At 57.3% G+C, this 14,901-nt stretch overlaps 2 protein-coding genes across 3 annotated transcripts in view; both read left to right on the top strand.

Moving 5' to 3' along the window:
* Positions 1 to 11,550, top strand: part of PXMP4 (peroxisomal membrane protein 4) — a 13,057-nt gene extending 1,507 nt beyond the window's left edge. The window contains exons 4-5 of one of the 2 annotated variants that reach the window (XR_010723267.1): positions 1,035 to 1,357; positions 11,476 to 11,550. Coding sequence is in view for 1 of the 2 variants with exons in the window: in XM_066198597.1 (XP_066054694.1) it covers positions 1,035 to 1,298 (264 nt within the window). In the remaining variant the exon portion in view is untranslated. Of the gene's footprint in view, positions 1 to 1,034; positions 6,018 to 11,475 lie in introns of those variants that run through there. The other variant, XM_066198597.1, reaches the window with a different exon arrangement.
* E2F1 (E2F transcription factor 1) lies at positions 10,560 to 14,901 on the top strand. Its single transcript, XM_066198596.1, has 7 exons — positions 10,560 to 10,754; positions 11,476 to 11,566; positions 12,144 to 12,363; positions 12,732 to 12,884; positions 13,001 to 13,115; positions 13,220 to 13,424; positions 13,649 to 14,901. Exons 1-7 carry the CDS (start codon positions 10,560 to 10,562, stop codon positions 13,897 to 13,899), a joined length of 1,230 nt encoding a protein of 409 aa, XP_066054693.1. The 3' UTR covers positions 13,900 to 14,901.

The following is a 14,901-nucleotide window of genomic DNA, read 5'->3' as shown; positions in this document are numbered from 1 at the left end:
GCTGAAAGTTTCTTTGGCCAGGAAGAACAACAAGAGTGCCAGGAAGTGGTTGATGGCATCTGTTTCTGGTGGCTCTGACCACAGAGCATTGCTCTTCTATCATATTCTCTGCACAACTTGCTGTTTTGGCAGCTCTGCCCTCGTGTCCCAGGTGTGGCTGTGTGTCGCCATGAGTGGTGTGGGCAGTTGGAGTGCTGGAAGCCCAGGCTTGCCTCCAGAGCTGCACTGAGCTCCCTGGAAGGGAGTCAGGACCCACAGCTGTGGGGTTATCCCACCTTTCACCTGAGCTGTGCTCACTCCCTGTGTGTTCCTGCTCTGGCCTCAGCAGGGTTCAACTCCCTACCTGAGTGCTGTGAGTGTAGACCTTGATCAGTTACAGCTGCACTCAACTGAACTGGTTAAACTGACAGCTAAACTGGTTAAACTGGCAACTAAACTGGTTAAACTGATGAAAGCTGCTCAGGGGGTGTTTGACTGAAAGCTGGTTGTTAACACACAGTCGCAAACCAAGGAGTAAAACACAGAGCTGCAGCTTAATCCAAAGTGCTCGACTTAAGCCAGGCCTTCAGGCTGGGGTTAGGCTGTGTCCAGACTCCTGAGCTCACACCTGCTTGGCAGGACTGCTCTGGGTCTGTTCCACCAGCTCCACCTGAGGTGGCATGAACTGGGCAGAGACAGAAGTTGTGCAACTGCCCAGGAGTGTTGCACGGAGTGCAGCCTGGTGATTGCTAAATCAGAGCAGCAGGAGACACAAATCCCCATGGCTTTGCTGACAGGGGAGATTGCAGCCTGTTGGCTTTCAAGTGGGGGAATTGTCGCCATTCCTCGTGGCTGGGTTGTCCCTCCTGCATCCCTGGGGCTGGCTCAGTGCTCACCCCCTGCTCTCCGGGTTCATCCCTGGGGCTGGCTCAGTGCTCACCCCCTGCTCTCCGGGTTCATCCCTGGGGCTGGCTCAGTGCTCACCCCCTGCTCTCCGGGTTCATCCCTGGGGCTGGCTCAGTGCTCACCGCCTGCTCTCTGGGTTTCTCCTGCAGATCATCATGTACCTGCTGTCCCGGATCCTGTTCGGGCTGTCTCGGCTGGCCGTGGAGAAGGGCTACATCCCCCAGCCCAGGCAGGATCCCTTCCCCCTGCTGGCTGCCCTGGTGTGGGGGACAGTGCTGTGGCTCTTTGAATACCACAGGGAGACCCTGCAGCCCTCCCTGCAGGCCTCCATGACGTACCTGTACGAGGACAGTGAGGTGTGGCACGACCTGTCTGACTTCCTCGTGTACAACAAAAGGACAGACGGCAAGTAGGTGCTTCACTCTAAAACACCTCAGAATGGGATGGGACCACCCAGCAGCTGAGGGAAAAGGTAATTCTGTTGCTCTTGGACTGTGATTTTTATAAATTACCATCTGTCAAGCAGAGTTGGTTGTTGTCTCCAGGCCAGAATGTTCTGATCAGTCTCTTGGCTCCTTTTAGAGCGAGCACACGCCCCACAGAAACTTGTTGCAGTCTTTTTTAAGAGGCCTTATTTTCCCTGCAAGTGTGGTGTTGGGGTTTGTCCTTTAAAAACTAAATATGTTTATAAAATGACAGTCTGACACTAAGTGAAGAGTATGAAAACGTGTTCTAGGGCTCATCTGGATGTTTACAAGTGGTTTTTCCTGTGCTGCTGTGCTCACCATGGTGTGATCAAGGGTGAAGGGAGTGGGGGACCTGCTGAGCTCTGAAAGCAGGGCCATCACTTCTTCATTGCTGTGGATGGCTGGAAATCCTGTTGAAGCTATTACAAGGACAGCTGTGTGCTCCTTGACAGAGTTCCTCTGCGGTTTTCCCTCAGGGAGACAAGAAAATGTGTGAGAATAGAACTGTTAGGATTGTCTTGTACAGGCCTGGTAAATCAGGCTTGGAAAGATTATTTTTGCTTGGTTTATTTCCTGCACTTGGGCTGAATCTGTTCCTCTGCAAAGTGCACTAATGAATACCCTGTAATTATTTTAACCTTGTTCGTAAAGCTTTTAAAAGCTGCTTGAACTAAATACCAAAAACAGTTACACAACTTGGGCTTCTCTACAACCAGGCCTCGGGTCTCATGCTGGGGTCTTTGTGTGTCCAAGGGAGCAACATTTACCAGGCACTTTTATTTTGGTGGGGCATGACAGAGATTTCTCTGAGGTCCAGAGCCTGCTCTCCACAGCAGTGGCACGTGTTGGCCGTAATCAGATTTGAGTCTGATTTTGTACCTGTAGTTTGTGCAGGCTCGTTGCTGAGCCAGGCTGAGGCCATGAATTAATTTATTCATTATATTCCTCTCAAAAACACTCTGCTGAGCCCCAGGGTAGGGCAGCACGCCCTGGGCTGTGGCAGGAGATTCACTAGCTAGCTGAGAAAGCACAAAAACTGGTTTAATTAATCAATTAATAAATTCAAATTCCTCATAGTGCAAGGCACTCACCTGCCATGTAAGACTACACAGTTCACCTAATGATGTGCATTGAAATAATTCCTGCCACACTGGTTTGGTGTGGTGATATTTGCAAGAGAGTCATTAGGTTCCCTTTTGGCTCATTTGGGCCTATTTGGTTCACTCTCCCTGTATCCACCTGCTTTTCCCTGACCTGCCCATGTCATTTCATCATCCTGCTGATGCTCTCTTCATCATCTGTTGAACTCTTTACCCTCCAGGCTCTGACAATTCCTCCTATTCAATGGTACATCTGAAACAGCACATTTAACTTCAGGCAGCTTCTGAGTAGGAAAAAAAAAATTCTCAGTTTCTTCTTAAGTCATTTTTCCTTGTCCTCCTGAATGCCTTTATTGGTGTTGCTCATAGTCAGAGTGCTGCTTTGCTCTTCATTTTGCACTTTTCTTTGTCCATGCAAATCCATGACGTACATGGTGCCCAAAACCCGAGATCCTTCTTTGTCGTAATAACTCTCTGTGTTCCCTTTAACTTCTCATTTCATTGCTAACTTCTAATTAACTGCTGTTACAGTCTGGACTGAATAATTGAATTGGAACATCCATCAGACCCCATGAAAGCTGTAAAAATAGGAATTTGGTTTGCTTCTTTTGGTTAAGTATTTCTCTGTATAGAGAAACGTAAATATTCAATACAGAAAAACTGCTGAAGCTACAGGTGAGGTCTGATTCCTTTATAAACATCTTTATTTCCACCACTGCTGGGTATTTGAAGCATCACAGTTTTTCTGTCAGAAGCCTCAATCTTGCTCCAAATAAGAGCATTGGTATCGTGCTAAAATTGCTGAATCCCTGCAAGCTTTGATGGGATTTCAGAAAGCTGGCAGCAGTGGCTTGGGAATTGCTCCTTAAAACTATTAAACTCACAAATGCTTGACCATGTGTAATTACTGCAGCAAAAGAAGCTGTGGGCTGGTTCTGTGAGCTGGGTGTCTCTGAGAAGGTTTTGATCTGTTAAATTTGTAGTTGGTATTTCTTCCTCTGAGAAAGGCGTGTGGTTCCCTTAGAGGTGGAATGATTTTCCTCTGCTGGGAGTTGTACCACCGTGGCTGCTGGTGAAGCACTTCAGTGTCCACGAGAAGGACAAGTGGCCTTTCCTCACTTCCTCGCACTGCTCTCTGTCCTCTCTAGAAAATAACTCCCAGCCAAAAACCAGTGTCTGGAGTCAGCCTGGCAGCACTGACCATAACTTCTCCTTGGTTTAAAATGCTCCTTTTCCCTTGGGAATCTCTCCCATTCTAAGGAAGCCGTGCCTGAGCCTGCAGCCATCTGCAGTGGATCTGCAGGAGGCAGCTGCCATCCCCGGCAGGCCAGGGGAGCACGGCCCTGGCCTTGGCTGGCCGTTGGTTTTCCCGCTGTGCTGGGGCAGGGCGTAAAGCTGCAAGTCACTGCTTTCCCCAGGGAAGGAACTGGGACAGCTCCTTAATGACATCAGCCCCCAGTGCCGGTCCTGGGACCAGATAGCTGGGGATGAGCCCCTTCTGCTGCCAAGGTGTTGGAACAATGCAGCCGTGTCGTAGGGAAGTGAACTAGAATTAATTCGTCTGAGTCAGACTTTTGGGGTATGTGAGTGACACTCCCTGCCCTCCCCCAGGGCATTGTGTGGGGAATGGAGTGGCCCTGTTTGGGTTCCCTTTTTATTAGCATTAAAAGCAAAAGAAATAAAGAGACAGTTGGGAAGCCACCTGCCCATGGCCAAGTGCTTAAGGATCACAAAGAAGGGCCATTTTCTCCCCCCAGCCCCGACTGGTTCTGAATTTTAAGATGAGCACGGGGTTGTTGGTCTGCAGCAACTTTATTTTCCCTTGTTATTTCTTCCTTGACACCTGACTGATGCTGAGTGTCTCCAAGGAGGAGCAGAGTGTCTCAATCTTAGCTCAGTTGGTCAGAAGCGATGAACACTGGATAAAATTGAAGTGTTTAAAATGATTCTTCTCCCTCAGATTTTAAGCCTTTCTTAGAGGTGGTTTTAAAGGTTAATGAATCAAACTGATCAAAAGTTTTCAGCAGTCCTGAGCTTTGCAAGCAGACCGACTATCCTGGGCTATTAATCATTTATTTTATGAAGGAACAAAGCAGGCTCAGGGTTATTTACTGCCGCTGCCTGCTGCCCTGGCATACCCACTGTGCTTCCCTTCCCTTTGGAGGACAGCTTGTGTGCTGGGGCTGGCCCTGGGGATGGCTGGAGAACCCTTTCCGGGACAATTGCATTATTTAACAAAGGTGAAAATGAGACAGCTGCCTGACATTTGGGTTAGGGAAGGTTTTCTGGGCTGTGTTTGATGCTGACAGTGAAGGAGAGGATGTTTCTAAAAGCAAAACCTGTGTTTGGCCATGGAGTGCTGCAGAGAAGGGCTCCAGGAGGCTGGGGGTGCTGGAAAGTGTCACCCTCTGTCTGTAATGGGACAGTGGGGTTTGTCCTGGCCACCATCCCTGTGCCGTAACCACAGAACTGGCCCTGTTCAGGGCATTTATCATGGAATTGTGGCATGGTTTAGGTTGGATGGGGCCTTTAAAACCATCCCAACCCCCTGCCATGGGCAGGGACACCTTCCACTATCCCAGGAGGCTCCAAGCCCTGTCCAGCCTGGCTTTGGACACTGCCAGGGATCCAGGGGCAGCCACAGCTTCTCTGGGCACCCTGTGCCAGGGTGGAGAGGGTGCAGAGAAGCTTTGATACTGGTGCTATGAGACTTCCCTGCTAGAGTAGGTCAGGCTCTGCTTTACACCGAGCTGAGTGTGGCTGGGAGGGCAGAGAGGAGCCCTGGCTGCTGAGAGAGACCCAAAGCAGGGCCCCCTGTGCAGAGTGAGCTCTGCAGGGAGCTGCCTTGGCTGGCTGCTGCTGCAGCGGCCACCAGAGCCCTGAGCAGATCCTCACCCAGGAGGAACTGCTGGGACTCCAGCTCGTTTTCCCTGCATCAGCACAAAGGTGACCTTTGGATACTACCCCAAGCCGTGCACTGCTCCCTGTTTGTCAGGCTGTGTTTGTGTCCCTGGCTCGTGCCAGCCTGAAGGAGAATTTGTTTTCTGATGCTGCTTTTGAAACTCAACAGATAAGGGAGGAGGGGAAATAAGGCATCATGTCTGTCTGCCACTGTTAATATTTTTGGGGTGTTAATCTTGAGTTTCCAACCTGTGTGTTCCTACCAGATTGGTGGAGGAGGTAACTTTTTTCTTTACTTAGAAGAATTTTCATGTTTCTGGTGATGAGGAGGGAGAAAAACAAACTAAAAACTATAATACAGGTATTATTACCTCTGCTTTTGATATATATTTTGTATTCATAATTGCTGTGTAATCCAGGCCCTGATTTTCTGACAGCATAGAATAAAGTAAAGAACATAAACTCAGGTAACTTATGTGACTCTGATCAGAATGCTTGTAGAAATATCTTTGGGTTTGGGTTTAGAACAATAAAAAGGGGGCAGTGGGTTGTTGCCAAGGCTCTGTCCACAATGAATTGCCTTTTTGTGGTTGTTATTTCTGTATAATCACTCTTTGAATATTACAATACTGCACTTTCTCTAAAAATAAAAATCCTAATTTTTTGTGTTTTTTTACTGTCATCATTTTTAAGCTAAAATCTATGAAGCAATGCTTGATTAGTGCATGTGTGCAGTCCTGGATGTAGAGAAGCCATGCACAAGGTGCAGTTTTGGCATGGCTTGGGCTCTGGTGTTACCAGTGTGGAAACAGCCAGTACTGCTGTGACCCCACCATCAGATTTAATTCCTGCAGGGGTAAGGGTGCCAGCTGCAGAAACAAGTTGGCATGGCTGACACTCCTTTTTAAAAAAAAAAAAAAAATTACAAATAGAGAAAATAAAGATGTCTATGGATGGTTTTGCTGCCTCTTCCAAACTAAAATTCAGAGGGAATGTGCTGTAGAGGTGGCTGCTGTGGTAGTGGGGATGAAGCAATTGCTGGGTGTCTGTAAGACCAAACCTCCGGGTTTGTACCTGTTGGAATGCTGGCGTGTCCAGCCTGGGCCCGTGAGAAGCTGAATTAACACCTCCAAACTGATGCCACTCCTACCTTCAAGTGGTTTTTTTTTCCTCCTCACAGAGCATCATAATCTGTCTGAGCCCTTGTTCTGCTGCAAGTGAAGCTCTGGGTGACCTGCAGGTTTTGTTTTGGGTTCTCAGTGCCAGTGACCACGCTCTGAGTGCTGGGAAGTGAACCTGGACTGGCTGGAGACACTAAGGAGATGTAGAAGCTTGAGCCTGGCATATTCCCAGATCACTCCTTGATAACCCCAGGCTCCCCAGAAACACTTCAGCTTCTCCATCCTTCCATGGGGCTTGAGTGAAGGAAATGGAAGAGCCCTGTGGGATGGAGTGGCTTTGTGTTTGTGGTGCTTTGGCTCAGAGGATGGGACAAGGCTGCTCTGGCTGGGTGTGGAGAACAGAGCAGGAGGAGAGTGGGCTCCGTGCCTGTCGCTTCCACTGAGAGATGCTGCATGATGTGAGCTGTAAAAACAGGTGCCAGCACAGGGCAGGAGGAGATGGCACTGCTGAGTCTGCTGTGCCCAGCATCCAAAAGAGGAGCTGCCCTGGTGTCCTGTGAGCAGGGCTGTGTCATCTGCTGTAAAAGGTGCAAGGGAACAGGCACTGCCTGGCTTTTGGGACTGGGAGCTCAGAGGAGATCTAAACCAGGGCTGCTCCCTTCTGCCACAAGGCAGCTTTAGACACTCAGTTTGTGCTTCCAGAACAACAGTGATGGCTCTGGTGGCAGAGGTAAGGGACTGTTAGGGTCAGCAGGACTGGGGGGCTCTGGGCTTTCCCCAGCTGCCAGGACTGCCAGCTCACCATCCTGTGAACAAATCAGTGAACTGGGAACGGTGGCAGTGGCAGGAGAGCCCGGGGAAGCCCTGCTCCCCTTCCTGCCCTGTGCACACTCCATGTGACAGCCCAGCACACCCCGTGTGGGAACTGCTGGGGGCAGGACCGACTGCGCTGACAGGGACGGTAAATGTGCTCCTGGGACACCCGCATGCACAGGGACACAGGTTTGCATCCTGCCAGCCCTCCTCCCACCCTGCTCCCGCTGCCAGGTGCTTTTCCAGCGCAGGTACGAGCTCTGGCTCCACCTGCAGACTTTTCCCAGCAGACACCCCTTGCCCTGAGTCTATCCCGCAGTGCCAAACCCACCCAAACTGAGCGATTGCCGCGGGCTAAATCCTGCAGGGGCACAAAGTGTCTGAGGAGCCTTCCTGATCCTCTCCAGGACCGAGCGGGGCCGTGCAGACAGGACTTTATCTGGGAGCAGCACCTGCCAGACAGCTAATCTTGGGAGCACGTCTGCACTCCTTAGCCGGGCTGGCGGGGCCGGGGGGGAGGCTGCAGCTGTGCAGGAGACAGGATTCATCTGCTTCCCCTCATCCCCATGCAAGGAAAGCCCCTGCCCGCCCTTCTCCCACCAGCGTTTGCCTCTCATTTGTCTCCACAGCCGCCCCTTTTCGCGCCGCCGGCGCTGAAAGCCTTGGAGAAGTGGCAGCGCAGGCTCCGGGAGAGGGGGCAGAGGCTGCTCCCCCCGAAAAGCTCCTGCATGAATTAGGGGGGAGTGAAGCCAGCCTTTGTGAGCTGAGCGGGAGCAGCTGGTGCAGCAGCTGTGTCCCAAACCCTGCCTCATCCCAGGAAGCGGCGGGCTGAGGCTCCCCAGGGATGGGGAGAGCAGGGCCAGCCATGCGCTCCCGCCCGGCTGCTGCGGTTGCCTTTTCCCCCCCTCCCCAGATGGAAGAAGCATTAACTGTGTGCAAACATCTGGTCTAACTGTTGCTTGTGCTTCGCAGTAATGATGATATTGCAGTGGAAGGGCTCTGGAGAGAGGGGCCTGGAATATTAGAAGGGCCAAGTGTTAATTAACTGTATTAATTTCCTCTAAGCAAGGCAGCGTTTCTATTTGCTCTCTGCCGATGAAGAAATGAGGCGCAGCGAGTTGATTTGATTGGTCACGGACACGCACCATGTTACTGCTGTATTTAAGGATGGAGGGATCCAGGGAAATCACGGCCCTGCTGTGTTGGCTGTCTCCAGGGGAATTGCAGCCACTGCCAAAGTATCCAGCAGAAAATCCTTTAAAGCCAGAAACCTGTTAGGCCAGCACAGGGGCACTGCATGTCAGGATCTGCTCCGCAGCAGAGGAGTTAACTCATCCCTGCAGAAGCCTCCTGCATCCCACGCACTACTGGGAACCACAGCCCATCTCCTGCATCCCAGGCAGGTCAGGGTTGGCAGCGGGGCAGGAGCCAGCGCTGGCTCCCAGCCCTGCCTGGCAGCAGCAGGGGGTTGGGGACCACTGTCCTCAACCACGGACCCCCGGGGACACGTGGGGCAGCTCATGGGGGGCACAGAGGGGTGAAACCCTGGGCTCAGCTCAGCGGGGGTTTGGGTGCCTAGATCAGACCCCACTCCCCACTTTCCTCATGAGCTTCCCCACATCTGGGCCCTGCAAAAGGCCTAATCTTTAAATGCTTTTTAATTTTTTTTAATTAGCAGGATGTACTTTTTTCCTTTTTAATTTTGCTTCCTCATGCAGTAGGAGGTTATCAGTGCCCTGCAGGCAGGAGATACTGGTGCTGGGAGCCACACCAGCGTCTCGTGGGTGGACTCCCATCTCTCTCAGCATATGGGGCCACTCCCGGCTCCGTCTGCCGTCCCTGTATCCCTGCCTCTCCCCAGCTACACGGTCCCACGGCCGGAGATAACGCCTGGCACGGTCAAGTGCAGGTTGTGCTCCCGGCAGAGCTTTTCCTCTGCCCTGTGAGGGGTTATCAGCCGGCGCTGAAGGAGCTGCCGAGATCCGCAGCTGTTTGGTGTTTGGAAACACAGAATGCCGTGAATAATCCGCACACGGATGGAGCAGATTGCAGCATCCCAGTCCTTCCGTGCCCGCTGGACTCCTGCTGCAGCGCCTGAGCCTGACGCCTCCCGACTGGCCCAACGGCCTCAGCCATGGTCTTGGGGTGCTTTGAACAAAGGAGATGGACAGCCTTGAACTGATCCCTTCACCACTCCAACCCTTTTAAACAGAAATCCTGCAGACAGCTTGCCCGGCAGTACAGGAGTACAGTACAGTACCCTGCCCCAGCACGGCTGAGCACCCACTGGTGTCCCCCAAAACAAGGCACTGCTGCGGGGGGTGCCACGGGCCTGGGCCAGGCTGTGCTGGCTGTCACCCCCGGGGAAGGGGAACACACGGGGGGCAGCCTGGGACACCCCGCAGAGCCCAAAGCCACCCTCTTTCCCATCAGTGACACCCGTGGACGGGCGGAGCAGGGCAGGGCAGGGGAGCGATATGAACTTTGCTCGTGGGTGCGGGGCGCTGTCCTCCCGGGGCCATCCGGAGCGGGGAGCAGCCGCGCCCGCAGCCGGAAGCCCATCACCCCGGCGGGGCTGAGCCGGGCCGGGACCGGCTCTGCCTGAGGCTGAAAATCCCCATGGGTGGGCAAACCAGGAACCGCGGCCGGCTCGGAGCGAGGAATCCGCGGTGCGCACAGGAGGGGGACACCCCCGCGGGGGACACAAAGAGGGACACGGGAGGGGACACCACCGAGGGGGACACGGGGGACACAAACAGAGACAGGGGAAGGGACACCCCCGAGGGGGACAACGGGGGACACAGAGACAGGGGAGGGGACACCACCGAGGGGGACACACGCATCGCCCGCCGCACCCACGCGGCGCCCCCGCCGCGTCCCCGAGCCGCGCTCCCATTGGCCGCCGTCCCGGCGCGGCGCCGCCGATTGGCCGCCTGTCAGCGCGGCTCCCGCCCGCCAATGGCCGCGCGGCACCGCCCGCCGCCCCGCGCGCCTCGGCCAATGGCAGCGCGCCCTCGCCTCCCCGCCGCTGCGGGCGCAGCCAATGGGCGGGCGGCGGGGCGGCTCGCGCCGCTTTTCGCGGCAAAAAGGATTTGGCGCGCAAAGGCGCGCGGGGCCGGCGCCCGAACAATCCGGCGGCGGGCGCGGAGCGGAGCCGAGCGGAGCCGGAGCTGGAGCGCGGCAACCCCGCGCCCGCCATGGGCCGCGCCCCTGTCCGCGCCCTGCCCGCCGCGCCGCCCGCCGCACCGGCGGCACCGGCTGCCATGTGAGCCATGGCGGCGGCGGGCGGCGCGGCGGGGCTGGCGGCGCTGCTTGGCAGCGCCTCCCCGCACCTCCTGATCGTCTCCGCCGCCGCCGAGGAGCCCGCGGGCGGCGGCCACCCGGATACCGACCTCCTGCTCTTCGCCACGCCGCAGCCCGCCCGCCCCGGCGCCGCGCCCAGACGGCCCGCGCTGGGCCGCCCGCCGGTAACCCCCGCGAGTGGGATGGGGAGGGGGCGGGGGCGGGGGCCGGGCGGGGGCTCCGGGGATCGGCGGGCCAGGGCTGTGTTCCGGGCTGGGCAGTATCGGGCCTCGTCGAACCGGCCGTGTACCGACCGGGCCGTATACCCGACCGGGCTACAGCGAGCCGGGCTGTACAGTGGGCCCGGCTGGAGACCGGGCCGTGCTGTGTAGCGAGCCGTGCCGTACCGAGCCGAGCTGTACAGCGAGCCGTGCTGGATACCGGACAGGGCTGGATACCCGGCAGTGATCCATACCGGGCCGCACTGCTCCCTGCCGTGCCCCGTGCTGTGCCATATGCTGTGCCGTGCCCCCGCTCCGTGTCAGCCCGTGCCCGGTGCAGCCGGCTGTGCCAGGCTGTACGGCCGGGCCGTGCCACGCAGCACCTGCCGGGCCGGCCCTGCCCCGCCGCCGCTCCGGAAGGCGCAGGCCCGGGCGCCGGGCCGTGCTTTGCCTCCCCACCCACGGCCCACGCCGGCTTTGGGACGCTCCCCGCAGCGTGGCAGGGCCCCCGCGGCTGGGACAGCCCCCCCATCCCCGCCGGCGTGTGTGACAGCTGCTGTCAAGCCCTCCCTGCCGGGATCTGGGGTGTCTGTACCCCGCGGGGCAGTGGGGGGCCCCTCACAAACCCTCCATCAGCAGTGGAGGCGGGGGGGTGGCTGTCCCTTGCTGAGCCCATCCCTTGCAGGTGAAGAGGAAGCTGAACTTGGAGACGGATCACCAGTACATAGCGGAGAGTTTGCCAGTGGGCCGGGGCAAGGCCAGGAACCCTGCTAAAGGTATCAGCTCCACTCCCCCTGGCCGCTCTTGCCAGCCCAGCTCAGAGCGGAGGTCCAGCAGCCCCAGCCTGCTCCCACAGGCTCATCCCTGGGGGTTCTTCCAGTCCCTTTGTGTCGGTTTGGATGGGCTGGCCCTGGGGCTGGCCTGCTTCTATCCACTCTCTGCGCTCACTGCTGTGCCCTGTGCTGGTGGCATGGTTGTCCTGCCCATCTGGGCACCACGCTGGCTCTGTCCCTCGCTGTGGCATGGGGCTGTAGGTGCCAGCATGGTGTCAGTGCAGTGTCCCAGGTGGACCTGCTGTTATCTCCCCCTGAGCCCTGCCTGGCACTCGGTGTCTCAGTCACAGTTGTGGTCACAACGGAGCACAGGTGTCACAGCCTGTGCCAGGTGCTGCAACATCCTTCCTATGGGGGATTTGGGCAGCTCACCCCGTTGCCGTGAGAAAACAGATTGGGTTTGGGGTGCCAGTCCTGGTCACTAGTCCACCTGCAAGCATGGCAGGAGTTTTGTGACCTTTCAGCTTCAGCTCCGGGTTTCCCTTGTGTTTAAATGACATTTGTCCTCCATGTCTGGCAGGGGCAAAGTCTCCGGGAGAGAAGTCCCGCTATGAAACCTCCCTGAACCTCACCACCAAGCGCTTCCTGGAGCTGCTGAGCCAGTCCCCAGATGGTGTGGTGGATCTCAACTGGGCGGCCGAGGTCCTGAAGGTGCAGAAGAGGCGCATCTACGACATCACCAATGTCCTGGAGGGCATACAGCTCATCACCAAGAAGTCCAAGAACCACATCCAGTGGCTGTATGTCCCCTGGCTCACGGGGCTGTGCCTGGCTGTTCCCTGGGGTGGGGGAGCTGTCTGGGCCAGACTCTGGGTGCAGAATGTCAGGGCAGGGTCACCAGAGCTTCTGCTGCAGGCCAAGTGGGGGCCCTGTGTGGCTGTGCTCAGTGGCAGGAAGCTCCTGAGCAGCGTTGGCATCACCTGCGAGTCCCCCTGGGGCTCCCCATGTCATCCACGGAAGTGGGGGGGCTGCATCCGGCCTTGGGGAGTGGTTTGCTGCAAAATCCCTGCTGGGCTGGTTCCCTGGGTGTGGGCTGGGAGGTGGCCTGGCCCTGGTGGGGCAGAGGAAGCTGTGGGGGCTGGCTGCTGATGGCCACGGTGCTCCCCAGGGGCAGCCGGGCCGCCGTGGGAGCGCCAGGCCGGCACCGGCTGCTGGAGAAGGAGCTGCGGGAGCTGCAGGCGGCCGAGCAGCAGCTGGATGACCTCATCCAGATGTGCACGGTGCAGCTGCGCCTGCTCACCGAGGACCCCGCCAACCAGCAATATCCTTTGCTTCTGGGGTGGGGCTGGCTGGGTGGCAGCTGTGGTTGAGCCCCGGTGTCGCAGGCAGGGTGTTCCTCAGCCCACATCCCCGTGTGCCTTCCTTGACCCGCCCCACCGCAGCCTATGTGACCTGCCAGGACCTCCGCAGCATCGTGGACCCCGCGGAGCAAATGGTGATGGTTATCAAAGCCCCCCCAGACACCCAGCTGCAGGTCTCAGACCCAGCGGAGGTGAGTTGGGGTCACGCTCTGCTCCTGCCCTGCCCTCCCTGAACGGCCCAGTGCTCCCTGGGCAGCCGTGTGACGCCTCGTGTCGCTCCTGTCCCCTTCCCCAGGCGTTCCAGGTCTCCGTGCGAAGCACTCAGGGCCCCATCGATGTGTTCCTCTGCCCCGAGGACAGCTCAGGGGTCTGCAGCCCCGTCAAGAGCCCCTTCAAAGCCCCTGCAGAGGACTCTTCTCCCAGCCATTCACAGCCCAGAGCCTCCCTGCTCCTGCATCCTGCTCAGGATGTGAACATGCCGCTGCTGCCCGGAGAGCAAGGTGGGGCTGGGGACATGGCTGGGGACATGAGGGAGCGGGTGGGATGTCACAGTGGCTTGTATCAGCCCCTCTGCTTGTTGGCACAAGCAAAGAGCTGGCACGATGCTTGGGCGCCCCAGCAAGGCAGGGAGGTGGGAAGGCAGGACCTCCATAGCCAAAATAGCTTTTTGGGGGGTTTGTGTGGAGAGTCTTGTGGGATTTACAGCTGCTTTTCACCCCCCCAGAAGCGCTGCTGCCAGGGCCGAGCGCGCTGCCCGGCAAGGGCCCGGAGGAGGAGGTGAGCCTGTCCCCACTGGCCTCCATGGACATGCTGCTGGAGCAGAGCAGGGAGGACTTGGCAGGTTTCTTGGCCGATGAGTTCATCAACCTGTCGCCGCCGCAGGCACAGGACTATCACTTTGGGCTGGAGGAGGGCGAGGGCATCAGCGAGCTCTTCGACTGCAACTTTGGGGACTTCACCCCCTTGGACTTCTGAGGCTGTGCCTGCCCGGGTGCCTGGGGGAGCTGCCAGGGGAGGGGCAGCCCTGGCAGGGTGGGCAGGGCAGGGCAGCCCCTCTGGCCCCAGCGCCCGCTGTTCCTCCCCCATCCCTTTTTGCAATATTTTCTCCTTATCCCTCCAGCCCCCCCAGCCCGGCGGGGGCCAGTGGCATCCCCAGCTCCAGCCTCACAAGGAGGATGCCAGGGTGGGGTTCCCACCTCGGGGGACCCCCCCACAGGGCCCTGATCAGGGGGAACTGCCCAGGGCAGAGCCGCTGCCCCCCAGGAGCCCGTTCCAGAGCTTTAAGCAGTCCTGTGTATAGATTAATGATTTGATTTAATTTATTTTTGTCCCCTGGGGACAGCGTTTCATTTCCGTGGGGGTTTGGGGAGGCTGTACAGCAGAGTGGGGGTGCTGAGAGTTTTTGTTGTGCTGGGAGGGGGTGGTGGAGATGTGGGGGGTGCTGGGCCAGGGCTGTCCCCCTGCGTGGGGGCTGTCCACAGCTCGGCTGAGCGTGGGGTATTTATTTATTATTTATGGCGTGTGGAGCTCTCCCAGGACGTGGAGGGAGCAGGAGGACAGTGCTGGTGCTGGTGGGACATGGAGGGTGCCACCAGGGTCTCGCCAGCACATCCTGGCTTTGCTTGTGTCCCAGAGGGGGCAGGCAAGGCCACGGCTGTGGCAGGTGGCTGCGGGGATGGGGCTGGTGGCCCTGGGACCATGTGTGTGTCCCCTCAGGGGACACAGAGGTGGCAGGGGAAGTGTCTCTGCAGGTGAGCACCCAACGCTGTCTCCAGGCTTTCCTTCCTCTCCCCGTGCAGCCGTTCAGCCTTTTGGCTCTGGTTCCCCATCCCCATGCCACTGGGGCTGGGAGAGGAGGGGAGGGGGTCCTGGGGTTCCCCCTGGGCCGAGCTGGAGACGCACTTTCACTTTTACTGCCATTTAACAAGCTTGTGTTCCTCTGAGCTTTGTGTTTAATAAAGGTTTCTACTGACTCTG

Source organism: Chamaea fasciata, unplaced genomic scaffold (assembly GCF_029207755.1).
Source record: "Chamaea fasciata isolate MVZ Bird 193981 ecotype frontalis unplaced genomic scaffold, bChaFas1.0.hap1 SCAF_17, whole genome shotgun sequence".
Classification (NCBI taxonomy): domain Eukaryota; kingdom Metazoa; phylum Chordata; class Aves; order Passeriformes; family Sylviidae; genus Chamaea; species Chamaea fasciata.
This window is presented reverse-complemented; position numbering and strand designations above follow the sequence as displayed.

Excerpts from the sequence above, each read along its gene's own strand:
- E2F1 (XM_066198596.1), top strand. The coding sequence starts at position 10,560 with ATGGCGGCGGCGGGCGGCGCGGCGGGGCTGGCGGCGCTGCTTGGCAGC. Across the intron at positions 10,755-11,475 it reads CCGCGCTGGGCCGCCCGCCG|GTGAAGAGGAAGCTGAACTT; the intron begins GTAACCCCCGCG and ends CATCCCTTGCAG. Across the intron at positions 12,885-13,000 it reads GAGGACCCCGCCAACCAGCA|CGCAGCCTATGTGACCTGCC; the intron begins ATATCCTTTGCT and ends GACCCGCCCCAC.